The 16953-nt window shown below is 38.4% G+C and overlaps 1 protein-coding gene across 5 annotated transcripts in view; it reads right to left on the bottom strand.

Moving 5' to 3' along the window:
* Window positions 1-944: 944 nt before the first annotated feature.
* The window catches only part of CDK6 (cyclin dependent kinase 6), a 147413-nt gene continuing 131404 nt past the window's right edge, over window positions 945-16953 (bottom strand). For all 5 annotated transcript variants that reach the window (XM_055803479.1, XM_055803476.1, XM_055803477.1 and 2 more), the window contains exons 7-8: window positions 16193-16328; window positions 945-14409 (exon numbers count right to left, since the gene is read on the bottom strand). In XM_055803479.1, coding sequence (XP_055659454.1) covers window positions 14263-14409; window positions 16193-16328 — 283 coding nt within the window. In that variant the 3' untranslated portion in view covers window positions 945-14262. The remainder of the gene's footprint in view (window positions 14410-16192; window positions 16329-16953) is intronic.

Here is a 16953-nt window from a genome sequence, read left to right as displayed (position 1 = left end):
CCTTATAGTTTCTAGGGGCAGCACAAAGTTTTGGTTCTGTTGTAAAAACCTTTGTGGCTTTGGAGTCTGGTTAGCTTTGCAGTCATTTCTCTCTAGAGTTTTCATCCAGAAACTGAAATCTGTTTGGAAGCTTGAGCTAACTAACAGTTTTTAAGATTCCTGTGTCTGGTGGCTCATTGGAGGCCTCATTAGTAGGAATGACTTGTATTCTGCTCTAAAGAGCACTTAATGATTTTTACAGTAAGCTGAAGCTTTATTTGTGTGGTTTTGATGAGGATGTTTTTGTTGGTTAGGAGTAAAGACAGAAAATATGCATCTGGTTTTAGAGTCTGATGCTGTGTTGTTTTGTGTGACTTGGAACACACACTTTTACCATTTCTGTATACGCAGAAATGTCACTAGTCACAGCCAACCAAGAATGGTCCATCAATAAAGTGTGCTCAGCTTCTCCAAAGATGGAAGATGAAAGGAGCAGAATCTTTAGGAATACACAAATACTAGGCATACTCACACAAAAATTGGGTCAAGGAACATTTGGAGGAAATACTGTGTTTCATGAAGGACTGAGAGCCATTACAGCAGAATGAAAGCACAACTTGCCTAAACCAAAACAAAGAAGATTTCAGCAAGGACAAACTAGTGCTGAACCACATAGCATTCATAGCAATTGCAACAATGTCATGCCTTTGAAAGAAAAAGTAATCACTCAAATTTATTTTTTTTTACATGCAATTCATCCATGGTAAGCAATAAAGTAGTCCAGAAATGAGAAATCAGGACAAATGAGGTTAGATTTTTATAGAAATAAAGGTATATGGTAAGGTGCTGGGAAGGGTGTGCATGTGCTTACGTTTCTGTGTCTGGTTATGCATATGTTCACTGATTTTCTAGAATACCCAGGGTGTTGAAAAAAAAAAATTGCCAACAGAAAAACCAGAAAACAATGTTGCTAATTTTCTGTCTTTAATATACAATACTTACTGCATTTGTATTTATTTTACATTTTTAGATAAAAGAAAAAATATAGCTAGAAAGGTGAAGTAAACCTCAGGAAAGCAGTTTTAAATACAAAAGTAATATTTTGCCTTTTCACTTTCCAATAATTTGGGAATGACTAAAAAGAACTTGAGACCGTGAAAATTTTTATTATATTGATTTTCATACTGAACCATCAGCACCCAACAATAAATACACATCTTTGCTTTTCTTGCACTGCCAGCAGCAAAACGTTCAGTTCCAAAGGACTGTAATTCTGATATAATACAATATTGATAACCTTCTGTGTGCCTTAATTTAATTTCTCTGTATTGACACATGATTATTTTTTGCAGTCAACCATCTTTACAAACTTGTAAAAGCTAAAGAATATGTTATATGGTAAGGTGCATGCTCCGGTGAACTTCAATGCAGTCAATGTAAAGTAGCCCCAGCTGAGGGTGTTCTTAAAGCAGAAAGCCCTGTAGAGTGAAATTTGGGACACAGAGCAGGCATGCAGTTAGATCAAAGGGCTTTGAAAGCTTGCAAAGGGAGCTCTAGAGTTTCCAAATTGTTTGCATTACTTCCCAGCCTTTCTGTACAGCAGAAACATACTTTTTTCCAATGCATATATGGTAATCGGCAGCTGTGCAAGAAGGGGAGAGAGGCTGCAAGATTTCATGTACAGTGATGGTGCAATGCTTTTATATACCACAGTTTGCATGTTGTAGCCCCTTTATGTCACATTGATGACTAAAAGGTAAATCATTATATGTGAGTAACAATTCAAGAAATCACTATTACATCTTTCTGTACCCCTGTAGGTGATAGTGCATTTCACACATAGGTGATTTTAATGCTGAATGCGAAGAATGTGAAGAACACTGAATAGTTAACTATTAAGCACACAGAATAAACAAAATGATGCACCTTTAAAAGAAACAGTAACACATGCACCTTTTCATGTTTGTACCCTGATTAAAAGAACATCATGACTTTCAAGTATGAAGTGATACAGTGAAATCATGTCCTGTGAATAGGATTCAATGGTATCTAGGTAGTACAGTCTGCACCGTAGGTAACTTTCCATCTTGCAAAATAAAATCCCACTGCGTAAGTAGGTAAAGTGACTTGAAATGATAAAACTTGACATGCCAGCTGTTTTGCTGGTATAAGCTGATACAATGCTGTAGAAGTCAACAGGACTATGCTGATTTTCATCAGCTTTCATGCCCTAAGGTGAATGCAAAAAAAATATTTGACACTGCTTTGCATGTTTTCCTTGAATTATCAAATCCTAGACACCTCCAGAGCACATGATATTTTATGACAAAAAGGGGGGAAAAAAGAGAAAAAGTAACCCAAACAGCATTACAGGCTGTTTTAACCTTCTGAAATTTTTTTGTGTGTTATATTTTGCAAAACCATACTGAGAAATAAAGGTACCAGACGGATTTTGATTTGCCAATGGATATTGGTCTGATGTAGTATCAATTAACAAAGCTACTCTGGATGTGTCTTAGAAGCTGTCCTTGCTGTTCATAGTATTCTGTAAACCTGAAAACACAAGTTTTAATAATGCCTTTTGAGAACATATCTCATCTTGCAGATTCTGAAACCAGTATGCTGTGAGAGTTACAAACAGGCTTAACTTCGTATGTCTTCTGTTAACTGCAGTGGGATTTGTGACGTGTAAGATAGGCACACATGGAGTGTCTGGAGCAGTAAGAACTGAATCTTATTTCTGATACATTACTATACCTGCATCATGCTTTTCTCCACATATCCCAATGCCCCTAAGAAGTGCACTTCTGAACTTTTGTATAACAAAGTAACGAATAGAAATTTTGAGAGAAATAATGTAACTAGAGTTAAGATTTTTATCACACATTACCATTTATATAGTATTCTTGCTGATTTACTAAGCTTAACTACCTTTATATAGACCTGAGCTGCCTGACACTGAAATTTGTAGACTTACAAGGTCAAATTCTTGGTTTAATTTAACTGTAGTCGGTGGAATTACAACAAGAGTAAATTATGCTAAATGATTTAAAATACTTTGAAACCCCAATCCTATTTTATGCAATTTTCCATGCACACACAAAAAAAATACTGAATTTCGCTGCCTCTATGCTTTTCTTTAGCCAACAATCTTACTTAAAGCCCAGATGGGCAACTTTATCATTGAAAAAAACCTTCTTCAGTTACAAGATGCCACACAAACTTGGCCCCTGGCTTCAGCAACTGGAATCGACACATACCTGCTGGACTGCTATGAACAATATCAAGCCAATGGCAGCCTATGTAATGTTTTCTATTTTTAATTTTTCAGACAACATTCCCCCAGTATGTGTAAAATTAGCTCTACAATAGCATTTCAAAGTAATCTGCTTATTCCTTTACATATTAAAACAAACAAAAATACCCTAAAGCATAAAAAATACTATATCTGAACACACATACTACTCTAGTTGCAAAACTCAATGTACAGTATGAAGCTTACTTATAATTTTTTTTGACTGATCTAGCTTTCTGCCTCTCTATGAAACTAGCTTCACTTCAACAACCAAAATGTATACTAAATGCAAATAAACAATAAAGCAGCAAGACTCGACACGTTTTTTGGCAACTACCCTCTCACAGGACTAGTGTGTTTTCGTAAGAAATAATATACTGAATTATAATAGCAATAATTTAGGTTAATGTCAAATAACTTGCAGATAAATGTGCCCACATCTTCAATAAACACTGACACCATTTACTGGTGTCCTGGTGCTGTTATTAACCATGTGTCCTCACAACTACAGTCAATTACTAAAGGAAAGCCTTTTTCTGCAAATACCTTTGTGAGCAACTATAGTCACATGAGTAACCCCTCTCAGCTCTGTGGGACTGCTCAGGTGAGGTACGGTATTCATGTGCTTGCATACTGAGGCCTTCAGACTGAAGAGTATCAAGCTAGTGAGGAAATACAAATACACACTGTTACACAGAAAGTAGAAGACATACAGATGAAAGCACCCTGTGATGCTTCCAAGAGTTATAATATAAACACCATTTCCAAAGTATAGTTCAACTTCTAAGACATCATTTTGAGGCTGTAATTTTTCTTTAACTAGAGCATTCATAGACATTATACTTTTAAAGCTGTTCAAAGCAATGCAGCTAAATAATACATTAAAAATAAAACCCATATGAGATTCAATGGCAGATATAGACCACGTAAATGAACTGGAATGAAACGGACCATAAATACATTAATATGAATGCCGAAAAGAATTTACAAAGAAATTAAAGACTGAAAGGAAAGAATAAACAGGTGCCTGTGGGCTTGGTTTCAGTGCCAAAATCATACAGCTTTATGTAGAAAATAGATTCTAGCAGAAAAATAAATGGCATCTTTATATTTTCTCTATCTTAAGTATCTTAAAATGTATTTCTCACTTTAACAGAAGTGACTGCCTTGCCTGTGAAAGATGCCTGGCTAAGAATCCCCGAGACTCTTTCAGGCACTGTTTCAATTGGAACCAGCTCTCATTTCTTACTGAAAAGCACCGCCATAATGTAGACTTTTGCCTACATTGTTGTGACTCTAAGTGGGTTGTAGGAGGGGAGTTCAGTCTCTAGGAAAAGAGGTTTTGGACACTGTGGAGAATGTTATTTAACAGTGCTGAATGCAAGGAAGGTGTCATGGGTATCGAATTCTATTTGTTGGAATCTAAACAGAGACAACTGGTTCACTTAATATTGACCACCAGAGAGCCATCAGAAATTTTAGACAGTGCTGGCCTGCTCTGGTTTTGAGCTGCTAAACTAATTCTTTTCTATTCAACTTATGCACAATAGGAAGGTGAACAGTGGTGGTGGAGATGAAATCAAACAAATCAAAACAAAATGAAGCTGGAAAACCACTGGTTGCTAGACACCTAAGGAGAAAAAGGAAAGGATGGATCCATCTTTGCAATCCCTTCAGCCTTTTAATTTCACGACACTGCAGTCCTTCTATCATGTTATGATAGGTAACTTCAGTTCAAAATGTTCATGGCAAAAACTTTCAGATGAGCGCATCCCTGCTGAGCTTATGTAAGTCACCTTGCACAGCCTTATATCCACAAACTTCTTGCCAGCATCCAGTTTTTGATGTACTTTTTGTTGTAGTTGCAACACAGTTACAGCCACCTTTGTTGCAAAGGACTCCAAGATAAAGTCCCTGCAAGAAATCACGATGGATTTTGGGTTTTGCTGGGAAAAAGATTGAGAAGCACTTCTTATTTACTTAGCACTCTGCAGACCCAGGCTATATTTTGAACTGTGTGGGATTTTTTTCTATCACCAATGAAGAATGATTGAGATACATCATCATCCACCTGGAATAAAACATCTTGTCTTTTCCCACAGCATGTCCAGAATTCAGTCATCAGAGAGCTTTCTTAGGGCACTTCTGACAACGCTGCTGTTTAAAATGCAAAACAGTCAACTGTCATAGAAACAGTAAGCATACTGTCCCCTCTAGATTCTAGAAAGACTTTTCCTTGGGAGAATATATTGGGGGTTAAGGTCCTTGTGGCAGGGCCCTGTACTCAAAACTGCCATAGCAAAAAGCAAAGGAATGAGCTTGATTGCCTACATGTGCCCAAGTTGTCTTGAGAAATGGGGACTTTCATATAAGGAAGAATTGTTATATGGTTGCTCTGCCTCATGCTGGGAGGAAATCTCTCCCTGGGAATAGTGGTCTTGGGGAAGGGGAAGAGAAGGGGGTAAGCAGTAGGAGGCTGGCATTGCTAGTTGTGTTTGCCTTCATAACAGAAACGTCACTGGCTGCTCTTGTAAACATGTACTACATCGCAGACAGTTGTCCAGGGATCTTTGATCCTTAGTAAATAATCTTCTGAATCAAAAATTGTTTTGGCTGATCAAACACATTATGTTCAATGTAATTTATTCTAGCTCATCTCTTCACTTGAACCAAAAAATGTCAAAGTAGCACACACCTTGCCATACTCTACAGTTCCTAATGAGAAGCAAGGAAAAACTATAGTATAAATCACTGGCTGCCTGCAGACTTGGGGGGCTGCAGAATCACAAGGTAGCAATTTTGCTCACAGCTTCTTAAGTCTCTGTGGAAGTATCAGCAGGGTCAGATACAAGTGACAGGTAATTAAGTGTCACTGCAGTGGGAGGAAGCGGGCTGCTGAAGGACTGTTGAGGAGGGGACTCCCCAGGGCTTCTTTCACAGTGTCACAGTAGGATGATCTGGGATAAGGAAAGGACAGCTTGAGTGGCTGGGTGATCTGTCACTGTATGTATTTAACAAATGCCAGAGAACTACTGTGTAGAATTAGAGGCTTCCAATCCCTGGAACTGTGAAATTTGCCTCTGCGCCAAGCCTAGATGCTCACGCCTAATGGAAGGACCAAAATTAGCCGCTCTGTGCCAACACTTACCCAGCCACCCACACACGTGGACTAAACACAACAAAATGGCAAACAGGCCGTATATTCTGTAATTTTGGAATATGCGTGTATTGTGGCATCACAATAATTAATGGTAGCTCTCAGATTGGCACTGCAGCTCAGAAAGCTCCATTCCTGCTGTACAACCTACAAACAGACTTTTTTTTTTCCATGGCAGATGGTTTCTGCAGTATTATACTGGGTGTCAGGCAGATTTGCTAGGGTCTCAGACTTGCTCCTGTAAGATGGTGAACCACCCGGACAAATCCAGCAAAACTTGCATGCGGATAATCTTATCAAAATCCAGGTGCTCAAAAACATGCTGTTTTGGATTGCCAAAGGATTTTCCATTTGTGGCAGGAGTCAGCTCCCAATGCATGATGATACGGCACACTAATGGACGCTGTTAGTGACTCTCCTATGTCTGCAGATGAACTAAAGGCAGTGGCTGTGTGGCCAGCTTAATTGCTCTCAAGCTGTCTTGTAAGACTTTTTTAAAGTATCTACACAGAAAAACTTCTAGCTTCTGCAAAATCTGATTTAAAAAATAGAGCTGTTGCTATGTTGAAAAACTGCACTGGAACTCATGACTTGAGTTGGCATAATAAGTATCTGGAACTAAAATCCTATGCAAGAGTCTTGCTTTATCATCTTATGCTTATGAAACTGACAAGAGAAAACAAAACACGTGGAAAAAAAGTCTTCCCCCTACACTTATACGTAACTTTTCCACATACTCAAATTCACTTGCCAAAGTTGTCCTGCACTCTCCAAATCTCTGCCCATTTTCCCTGTCTTTTCAGCACTTCACAACTTTCCCCCCTCACCTAGCTCCTCAAAATTGATCCTAACATTCAAGAAAAGGCTGAGGATTTGCACAACATGACATACATATGAAACATAAAGGCTGCATATTGTAGAAAGTTGATTACAAACTCTGCAGAAGTAATGGCATGAAGGAACCTGACAGTATGAAAATTCATTTTCCATTCAGTGGCAGAGACAGTGCTCTTTGGCTGGGTTTAAAGTGAGCATGTCAATGGGAGCAAGTATCCATTTAAATATTAGAAAATGTGTTTTTTTCTGGCATGTGGATGGGTTTAAGGTGCAAATACGGAAAGCTAAATAATGCAGATGCAAATTTAGTTTGCTCAAAAATGGACAGCTAGCTTGACAGCTTTCCAGCGTATCCATGTAGACATCACTAAAGTAAATCACAAGTTAAACATCACCTGTTTTCCCTCCTCTTTTTAGCCAAACAGTATAGGTTGCTTTAGTGCAAATGAACATTAAAATGGCAGTTAGAGTAAGTTCATACTTGGGTGCTTTTCTTCCATAAAACCCTGTGAACTTTGCAAGGTCAGTGAAAAAGTATCTGTTTCAATGCACTTTTAACACACATTGTTTGTATTTACATTTTTTCATGTTATAAATACCCTCCTTTTCACTTATCCCAACAGTATTTTCCCAATAGTTCCTTAGAGTTTGTTGTTTTAAAAAGAAGGCAATAGCGTTTGTCTGATCTTTTTTGAAAAAAAAAACAACCCTACTCTACCACAATCACCCAGTATCAAAATATCCATAGCAGAATCTCTCACTGACGTTGGGCTGGAAGAAGCCCACTAATATATTCTAACACAGATAAAACATTTAATCTGAAGGAAAATATGCCATATGGTTAGGGAGTTTTGGTTTATCTTAGCTGTTTTGCACAGTCTTTCAATGAAGGCTGGAAATCAGAATATTGCAGAGGCTCTCAAAGGACTTTATGTAAGTCAAAGCAAAATTTCCACTAACTTTACTCACAGCAGCCTTGGGCTTTTCTGCTTTTAAAAGCATTTAAGCATGGTGCTGGGTAATTTCAGCTTCCGCTGAACACATAGAGAACTGATGGTATCTACTTGGCCTTGCAGAATCATTTTTGAGAAGTGTCTGTTTGATTCAGTTCTGTTTGGGTGCCTATCACTGTATGAATTAAAAAAGTATACAAAAATTTTCAGGAACATTTTAAAATGGAAAAATATATCAGTTTCAAAATTCTGAGTGTTACAGCTAAAGAATGGTTTTTAGCTGGGTTCTACAAGAACCTAATGAGCCATTTCTATTATCTGTGCACACTATGCCGAAGTGTTTTCTATGGTTCTAATATACCACAATAGTGTATATAGTGCATATCAGTATGCAATACTTGCTAAGCATCAAACTAAAGGGAAGAAATAACCCTTGGTAAAAGTATATTTGTCAGTTCACATGTCCATATCTTCCTTCTTTTAATGGCCTAGTTTATTTAAAATGATAAGAAAGCTTCTTATTGCTTTACCTAAATTATTGGCATTTGATGCTCTAGCCTGGTCCAGAAACCAGAATTATGTTACAGCCACTACCTAACAATTTCCAAAACAAAGGGATGTAATAAAATAAACAGCTCAAAAATAAAGCTCCTGTTTGAATTGTACAGATGGTTAGACTGTTAATTCTGTAATTGTGTTTTTGCACACCTGAACTGTACTTGGACCATCCACCACCCCCACCCCCAGATATGAAAATGAAACCTGGAAGATTAAACACATAAAATCCCATTTAGTTTTCTAGACACTGTTTCTGAACCTTTAAGCAATCTGTATACTGCAATACTTGGTAATGAAAAAGAAGCAAAAGTGATAGCTTATTGACAGTCAGTTACTGAAGATTTCAGTATACATGTTATTGTTCTCTGTGAAAGTAAAAATACATTTCTTGAATTTTCCTACATTGCTGCAGTCTGGAGAAATGTTTTTTTCTAATATACTAATTTCAAGAAAATAATTTACACATTAAGAGAGTGTGAAATCCTATTAACATAAAAAAAGATCTTGATATTTAGAAGCAGTTTTGTAGCAATAAAATAAATACGTTAGGTTCCTAAGTGTGTGAGCAATTCAAGCTTCAAGCATCACACAATAAAATCACTCTAATAGCCTAGTATCTTCTAATTCACATTGTAGATAAAAATCAATCTATTCCTGAAACTATTGCATATGAAAAATACTAGAGAAGTGGTTCTGTAAAACAGAGTTCTTAGAATAAACTTCCTCATTATTCAACTGCATCTTATACATTAACATAGTTAATTTACGTGGTCTTTAAACTAAACTATGTGGTTTATGATTCATATACATATTTGACAACTGATGTGTTTTCAGTTGTGAGTCAGAGAAGTGCTCCAAGTTTGTTGGCTAAAAGACCAAACCAGCATGTTTTCTCTTTATTTTCCACATTAAAGTTAGCTTAATACCTAACAGCAGAGAGAATCACATGTATAATAAAACATGCTCCTCAAAGTCAGTGAGTGAACCTGTAAAAAGTAGTATGGCATGGTATTTTCTTCTTATGAGTGTAAAAACCACATAAGAGTTACGATGCTGGATACCATCTCCCATGCAGAACATGCTCAAATGCTACAGCCTACTGCTTCCTTTGATGTGAAAGGCTCTATACACATAGCACCAAATTTCAGTATTTTGCAAACATGCAATCCTCATTTTTTTGGTGTGTTTTAGGACAGGAACAACAGTGAAAGGTACTCTAACATTTGCCATTGTGGAGTAATAGGCTGAAAAAAACCCCTGGAGGCTATTTTTAGAATTTTACTTGGCACACAGAAGGCAACATAGGTGTATGCAAAACTAAGGCTAAGGAATGAGGTGCACAAAGAAATTATTTTTTAATCATTGGTTCTGGGCTGCCAGACTACAAGAAGCAACACTCGGTAATAGGGATGTAGGGGGCACCTACACTGTGTAGCTATTGAAAATCTGGAAGAATCTTGTTTGAAATAGCACCTGTGAGCATCACTGAAACCTGTTTCCATGAGGGAGCTTAAGAAGAAGAACTGGAGAGCTAGAGTGAGTGTGGAGACAGGATGAAGAGAAAAAAGGACTGCTCCAAATGGATTGCTATGATTCAGCAATTAGCACTTCACTAGCTGGCTTGGCTGATTTTTCTCCTTGGCTATTGGGTCTGTTTTTCCTGCAGAATTACGTAGTGGTGATAAAAAAAAGGTTGGTGGGAGACAGAATTTGCTCCTTCCATTACTTAGAACACCGTGTTCTCTGCTGAGAAGAGCACAGTGCCTGGTTGTGGGTGCTCTAGGAGCTGAATAGCTACATTTATTTTTAATATATTTTTTGTTATTCAGAGGTTTTCAGCTGCTGTTGAACTGCTCCTGTAGAACACATACATGCATAGTTATTGCTAAGAAGAATTGCGCTCTGGAGTCTTATTTAAAGGGTCTGTGAAGAGTTTTCATTACAGTCTGGAACATGCGTGTGAAGGAGCACTTTCTTTTTCACATATACAATTCCTACATCCTACGCATACGGCAGTAATGAGTAAAGGCACTGAAATACTCGCGCTAGACCAGTGAAATAAAAAGAGCAAGGGCATGGGCTCGAGCACAGTCCCACAGTTGTCTGTACTGTCTAATTATCTGCATGATTCCTGGCACGATTTTAGCCAGCGCCAGCACTTTGCCCAGCCAGAAAACAGGCTTTCTCAGTTTAGTAGTGTAAGTGAAGCCCCACGGTTTGGCAGAGAAGACTGGAATAAGAGAAAGCCTATAGCGTGTCAAATGGAATTTCTTCCTAAAGAGATTTTGAAAAGGAGGTAATTTGAAAAGTCATTGGTCCTTTGAATCTAGGCCCTTGTCACCACAAGGATCCCATTAGATAAATAATTTCCCTAACCCTGTTAAGACAGAACTTAGATTTCTTTTTTTGTTCCTGCCATTCCCACTGGAAGGATGTTTCAGAATGTGACGACTAAACAGTCCTCCTCAAGCTGTTCTTCTGAATACCCCCATTTATAACCTGATCCTGTATTAGACAACATACAGCACCACGCTGCAGAAGCTCTGCTTCTGATTCTGTAAGCCAGCCCCTTCTTTTCTCTGTCGCTTTCTGAGCTCTTCCTTTGATACTGTTGATTGGGAAACACTGCTCCAGTAGTTAACACGTGATTTGTATATTCTCATTAGATTTTGGGCCAACACTAGCCTTTAGCTGAAAGTGTTCCCTTGACTCCCTTTTTCTTCTACCCTAATAATGTCCTACATTCAGCAATCATATTACCTTCTAGCCTTTCCTTCACTAAGCTTAATACAACGAGCTCTTCTAACATGACGCACATTTCTAGCTGAGAGTTTTCAGTCTAATTTGAAAATACCTTCTCCTCCCCTACATTTTCACCCTATCTTAATTGTTGGAGAGCTCTGGGAGAGTTCCCTGACAGCTACTGGAAAGCCACACCAGCCGAATGCCCTGGTGAAGTATGTATGATAGCTCATCACTAGGTAAAATGTGAAATTTTTAAAAAGTGCTGACCTGCATAGAAATTTTTTTTCATTGTTACTGTTAACAAGATCCTCCTGAATTTTGGCGCTGTTTATTGTTCTAATTAGTGTTTAAAAAAGGTTAGCAAAAAACCCTTCATTCTGGCCCATCCTCTTCTATGAATGTTAAAGCCTACTCACACTCGGGTCCACTGACCCATGGAGGAATAGGGCTGGGGCAACACTGGTGCAATGGGTTCACAGTTCCCTTTGGATGTAGGAACACAGGCAAGGCCAAGATTGGAGGCTTAGCTGCCGTGACTTCTCCCTGGCCTTCAGCTTGCCGCCCATAGAGCTTTCAAAATTCTTGTGTTATGCATCTGTAGTATCTCTGTATCTGCAGATGCCTCGTGCATGCTCTTGCCAGGTCTAATTTGCAGCTTGCCTGTTCATGCTGGTTGGTTTTGCATAGGCATCACTCTGGGCATGAAGAAAAGCGCAGGCCACTGCATGCATGCATGCAAGTGGTCCTTTGAAAATCTGGCTTATTTGAAACAGACCTAATTTAACCATACGTTGCATACTTATGTGTCTAACAGTAACAAAAAGCTTTATCCAAGAGACAGATAAGATCCACTCGCTATCCTAGCAATGGACCATGTCCCAGACAGTGCAGATACCTGAAACAGAGCTAACAGTGAAGTTTGCCACAACAGCCAGTCTATCACAGGACTGAGAAGCCTGCCAGGGAGACGGCTACAAGTTCCCATGCCACAGCTGGAAAAATTACATTGCTCAACTCATTGCTAAGGCCCTGCTTCTGCCAAGCATGCTGGGAATGAGCATATACTGCTGGCTCACAAGCTAGACAACATGAAATAGAGACGAGGAAGAGAGAAGCCTAAGGGACTATCACAGGAGCAAACAAAGCTAGCTGCCTCACTTATCATCAGCTATACTGCAATAGTGTATATTTATGGTTTTATGGTAAGGCCTAACTCGTTGGACCAATACTTTCCCCCAAGTCATATCCAGGTAAATGCATTAAAGTCATGCTAGGGAACAGCTTTTATGGATTAAAAATATTTCTTTTTTTTTCCAAGTACAGTATTAAAAAAATAAAAGCTTCTTTTAAAAATACTGAAAATATATTTTAGTTAAGGTAAAAATACTAAATATAAAATTTTAATCTAATATTTAAAATAACTGTGCTATAAAGGTGTGTGAATTGGTTAATTATTTTGACATTCAATAACGGCACATTAACCCTAGTGAAGAAGCATGTGCCCGTATACCCACATGGTGGTTTAGGAGAGAAGCTCATGCATTTCTGCATAGAAAACAAATCTGCTTAATAAATGACGTCTGAGGGATTTTGAGACAGTAATGTTCATGCATTTGTGATGCATGGAGGGGCAGGGGGTGTTTCAGGTAAGGCAGCGCAGTATACAGCATACAATTCAGCACAAATATGTATCTGTGCTTATTACAGGTATAGGATTCTCTGCTTCTGAACTGGAAGTATTTTTTCTATTTTCCTTTTTGGTTGATAATAAAACAGGATGAAGGTGAAAATCTGTATTGATTTGCATTGGCTCTGCTCATGTCTTTCAAGCTGCATATCAGAAAAATTGGAATGAGATAAAGAAAATATGCTTGCAGCTGTTTCCAGTGGGGAAATGATGGGTTAGATGATGGGCTAAAATGTGTCTGGATTTCAGCACAAACTGAAAGAGTCTTTAAGAAAAGGACTCTAGAAGTTTTTTAAAACACTTGTTTGTTGCAACATGCATATAAACGTAGCTAGATAATAACTCGTTTGTGTATGAAAAAACCTAAATTTTGAGACATTTATTATGATCACCATCATCATTGTTATTTTTATAGAGCAATGAAATGATAAAATAATCCATCCAAGTTTACAAGTGGGGAAGCACCTGCATATATGCTATAAAAGAACAGTAGCTGGATGTATTAATGCGTGTATCAGCTAACTGCAGGTTGCAGAGATCTGATATTTCAATGCCATTCTTTAAGTATCACTGTAAAAGATCACATCATCATCATCACAATAATAATCATAATAATAATAATAATAATAATTAAAAAAAGTACCAAATCATGCTTCAGCAGCTAGAGAGAGAGAGATTGCATCATGTTTTGGCAGTGACTTGATCATCCTACTCCACACTGGCAGCATTCAATATTAAAAGGATAAAATGGCAGCAAAACCGGTCAGCAGCTTCTCTTTGTCTGGAGTTCTCCCAGGTAGATAAACAAAACAAGAACAAAACAAACATAAAGCTGCAATGGGAGCAGGTCAAAGCCCTGGCCTTTGTGTTGCTCTGATGAAAGTAAACTAGATTGAATTCCTTGGATAAGCACATCACAATCCCAAAATAAAAGATAAGTGCATAAAACCTCCAAATAAGGATCTTCGCTAGAACAGCTATGTGGTTTGTATGGGACAGTGGCCTTGTCAGCTACACGTCTTGTTCATTTACGGTTCATCTTCAGTCAGCATTAAGATGCATTCACCTCACTGGAGTTTTGGCTGGATGACATGTGAGAGTCCAGATTCTCCTTGCATTTCTCCAGATCATGGAAATACGGGTGAGAGAGGGCAACGTAAGCAGACATTCTCTTGGCTGGATTGAACGCTAAGCATTTCTGTAAGTATGAAAAGAAGTTGGTTTTAACTAAAACATACAGTTAACAGTGCTAACTGCATATGTACACTAATGCCTGCCCCTTTAATTTATGATCAGTATGAGACACCGCAGGGTCTCAGTAGGTGCTGCATGATAGGATGACCATTCATATTAAAACAAGCAGTGGGGTCATAGTATATGAATATGGCATCCTCAAAGCTAATAGAAAATAACAAGTTAGAAAATTCAAGTATTCATAGTTTAGGAAATCCCAGAATTCAGGTTTTGCTGAATTCACATGCACAGGACGTGTCTAACAGATTCCAGAGAGGAACTATCAACGAAAAACTTGTGAATCCCCTTAGTGTTCAATGCGCTGTTCTTTTGTGGTTATACAAATATGGACAGCATCATAAAGTATATGTTCATTCCTAGGCTCAGCATTTCTATAGGTGTTGGGTCTTTGACTATAGCCTTTGTATGCTAATGTTTTGCGTTCAGTTTCTCCCTCTTCTAGTTGTATTTTGCTTGCTTTCTTTCCAGATCCTTATCCCAGCCTTTGTCCAGCCAGCACTGAAATCTCTCCCATAGCCTTGTATTTTACACTTTGTTCTTCTCATCTCCTTTAATCTCCAAATAATATTCTTCCTACTGTCCTTGTCTAACCACTCCCTACTCCCACCTTCTTTTCTTGTATAAGAATTTCTATCCTTTGACTTCTGAAACTTAATTCAGTGACTTCCAGTTCTACTCTCCCCTTTTATCTGTGGCTTCCAGTCCTCATCTCTTCACCTAACAGGAACAGCTTCCCTTCCCACCTCACCTTCTAGGTATGGATATTTGTCTTCTTCCTCCCCATCATGCCTGACACTCACTGAGCTCTCTGCCATATTTTATTCCTTGTTGTTCCCAGAATCTAATTCCACTTCCAGGCTGCTTGCAAGCACAACAGATGCATTCCTTCCCTGTCCTTTCAAGTGTTCAGATGTAGTCCAGCTTACCACAGCTGTGAGCTGCAGTCATAAGGACAATTGTGGATGATCTGCTGTTCTGTAGAGATAACATTGGCCAGAGATAGCAGTTCCTGAAGGGATGCAGCAAGTCTTTCACCAATTGCACTGAGTCCACTCTGCTGAGCCCATGTGACCCAAGGTCTTTTAAAGGCTTCCAGAGAACAAATTTAGCTAGACTTGAACAAGCATGGCAAAAGGCAAACTGAGGCAAGGCCATTCCCTATATTCTATTCCAAGACTGAACTTTAGGGCTGGGGTTTATAGCATATCTATAAAAATGATGGAAATAATTTAATTTAATTCAGTGTTACCAATTGTACCAGCACAATGTTTGCTTCTGTTCAATCCTGCCATTTGTAAGAGGCAACAATTGCTGGATTCCAAATCTCAAGTTTTCAGTATTCAGATGTAATCTGCCTCTACAGCCTATTTTCTGCTTTGTACTGCGTCGACTACATAATGAAAAATGGTAGATCAGTTTTTGAACTCATGTCAGGCTTATACTATAAGAATGGCTAAGTCAGTGGCACAGCAGTGAGGATCTAAGCCTAAGGTCTACAGACAGGTCAAACAGGTACTTCTCTGACAGTTTCCTAGTCTCTGTTCTCAGCTCTGAAGCCAAAGGTGGTGTCTTTGGGCTGATGTTTCACACATTTACATGAATCTGTCTACCTACTTTTGAGCTTTTAATAACTCCATTAAATGGAAACATAAATGTTTCTTGGCATGCTGCATGTACAGCGGTAACTATCAGTCATGCAGCTTGGAGAACAACAAACAGAAACTCACAAGAAGCAAGTCTTTGCCCAGTTCGTCAATATCTGGTACAAATTTTTCAATAGGTTGTGCAGGTCTGGAAGTGAAAGCATTTCTTGGAAGGGCAATGTCATTAGGCCAGTCCTCTTCTTCTGGGAGTCCAATTACACTGCAGAAGGAAAACCATAACATTAGGTCTGAACATTTACGCAGTCTCCCCTTCATATTGAATATACTGAGTGGCATATACTGAATTGAATATACTGAGTTTATAAGTCTTCTTGTTTAAATGAGATTAACTGTGCAGTAGTGCACTGATCTTTGTGAACAAAGGCTGATGAGTATAGGTTCTCAGTGTGCTTGGTAGAAATCATTCTGTGGCCAGCACAATTTTCTGGCCTAGGTCTCAGTTTTCTGAGTCTTTTTGTTGAAAAAGGGCTGAGTGCTTTGGAAGAAAGTTGCTCAGCTCTTGACTGGATGGTGCAACATATGTCACTCCAGGATGATTAAAAGCAGTAAGTTTCAAAGGGGAATTGCATGCAAGGATCTTTATTCACAAGAATAGGGACTGAGAAAAGAGTGTGGGTCAAGATGAGGGTAAGGCAATAAAAGGGATGTTTCATCATGCTTCAAAGCTATGTGCAGTAATTGTTTCCCAAATTTAAACAATTTATTTGCTTCACAATGCAGGTTTTAAAGTTCAATTCAGAAGTGGCACAGGACTTGAGTGTGTTTATGGTTTGACTTTCAATTGTATTTTAGTTTTTCTCTACCCTTTAATAGAATATTTTGAT

The sequence above is a fragment of the Falco peregrinus genome, chromosome 5 (genome assembly GCF_023634155.1).
Source record: "Falco peregrinus isolate bFalPer1 chromosome 5, bFalPer1.pri, whole genome shotgun sequence".
Taxonomy (NCBI): domain Eukaryota; kingdom Metazoa; phylum Chordata; class Aves; order Falconiformes; family Falconidae; genus Falco; species Falco peregrinus.
This window is presented reverse-complemented; position numbering and strand designations above follow the sequence as displayed.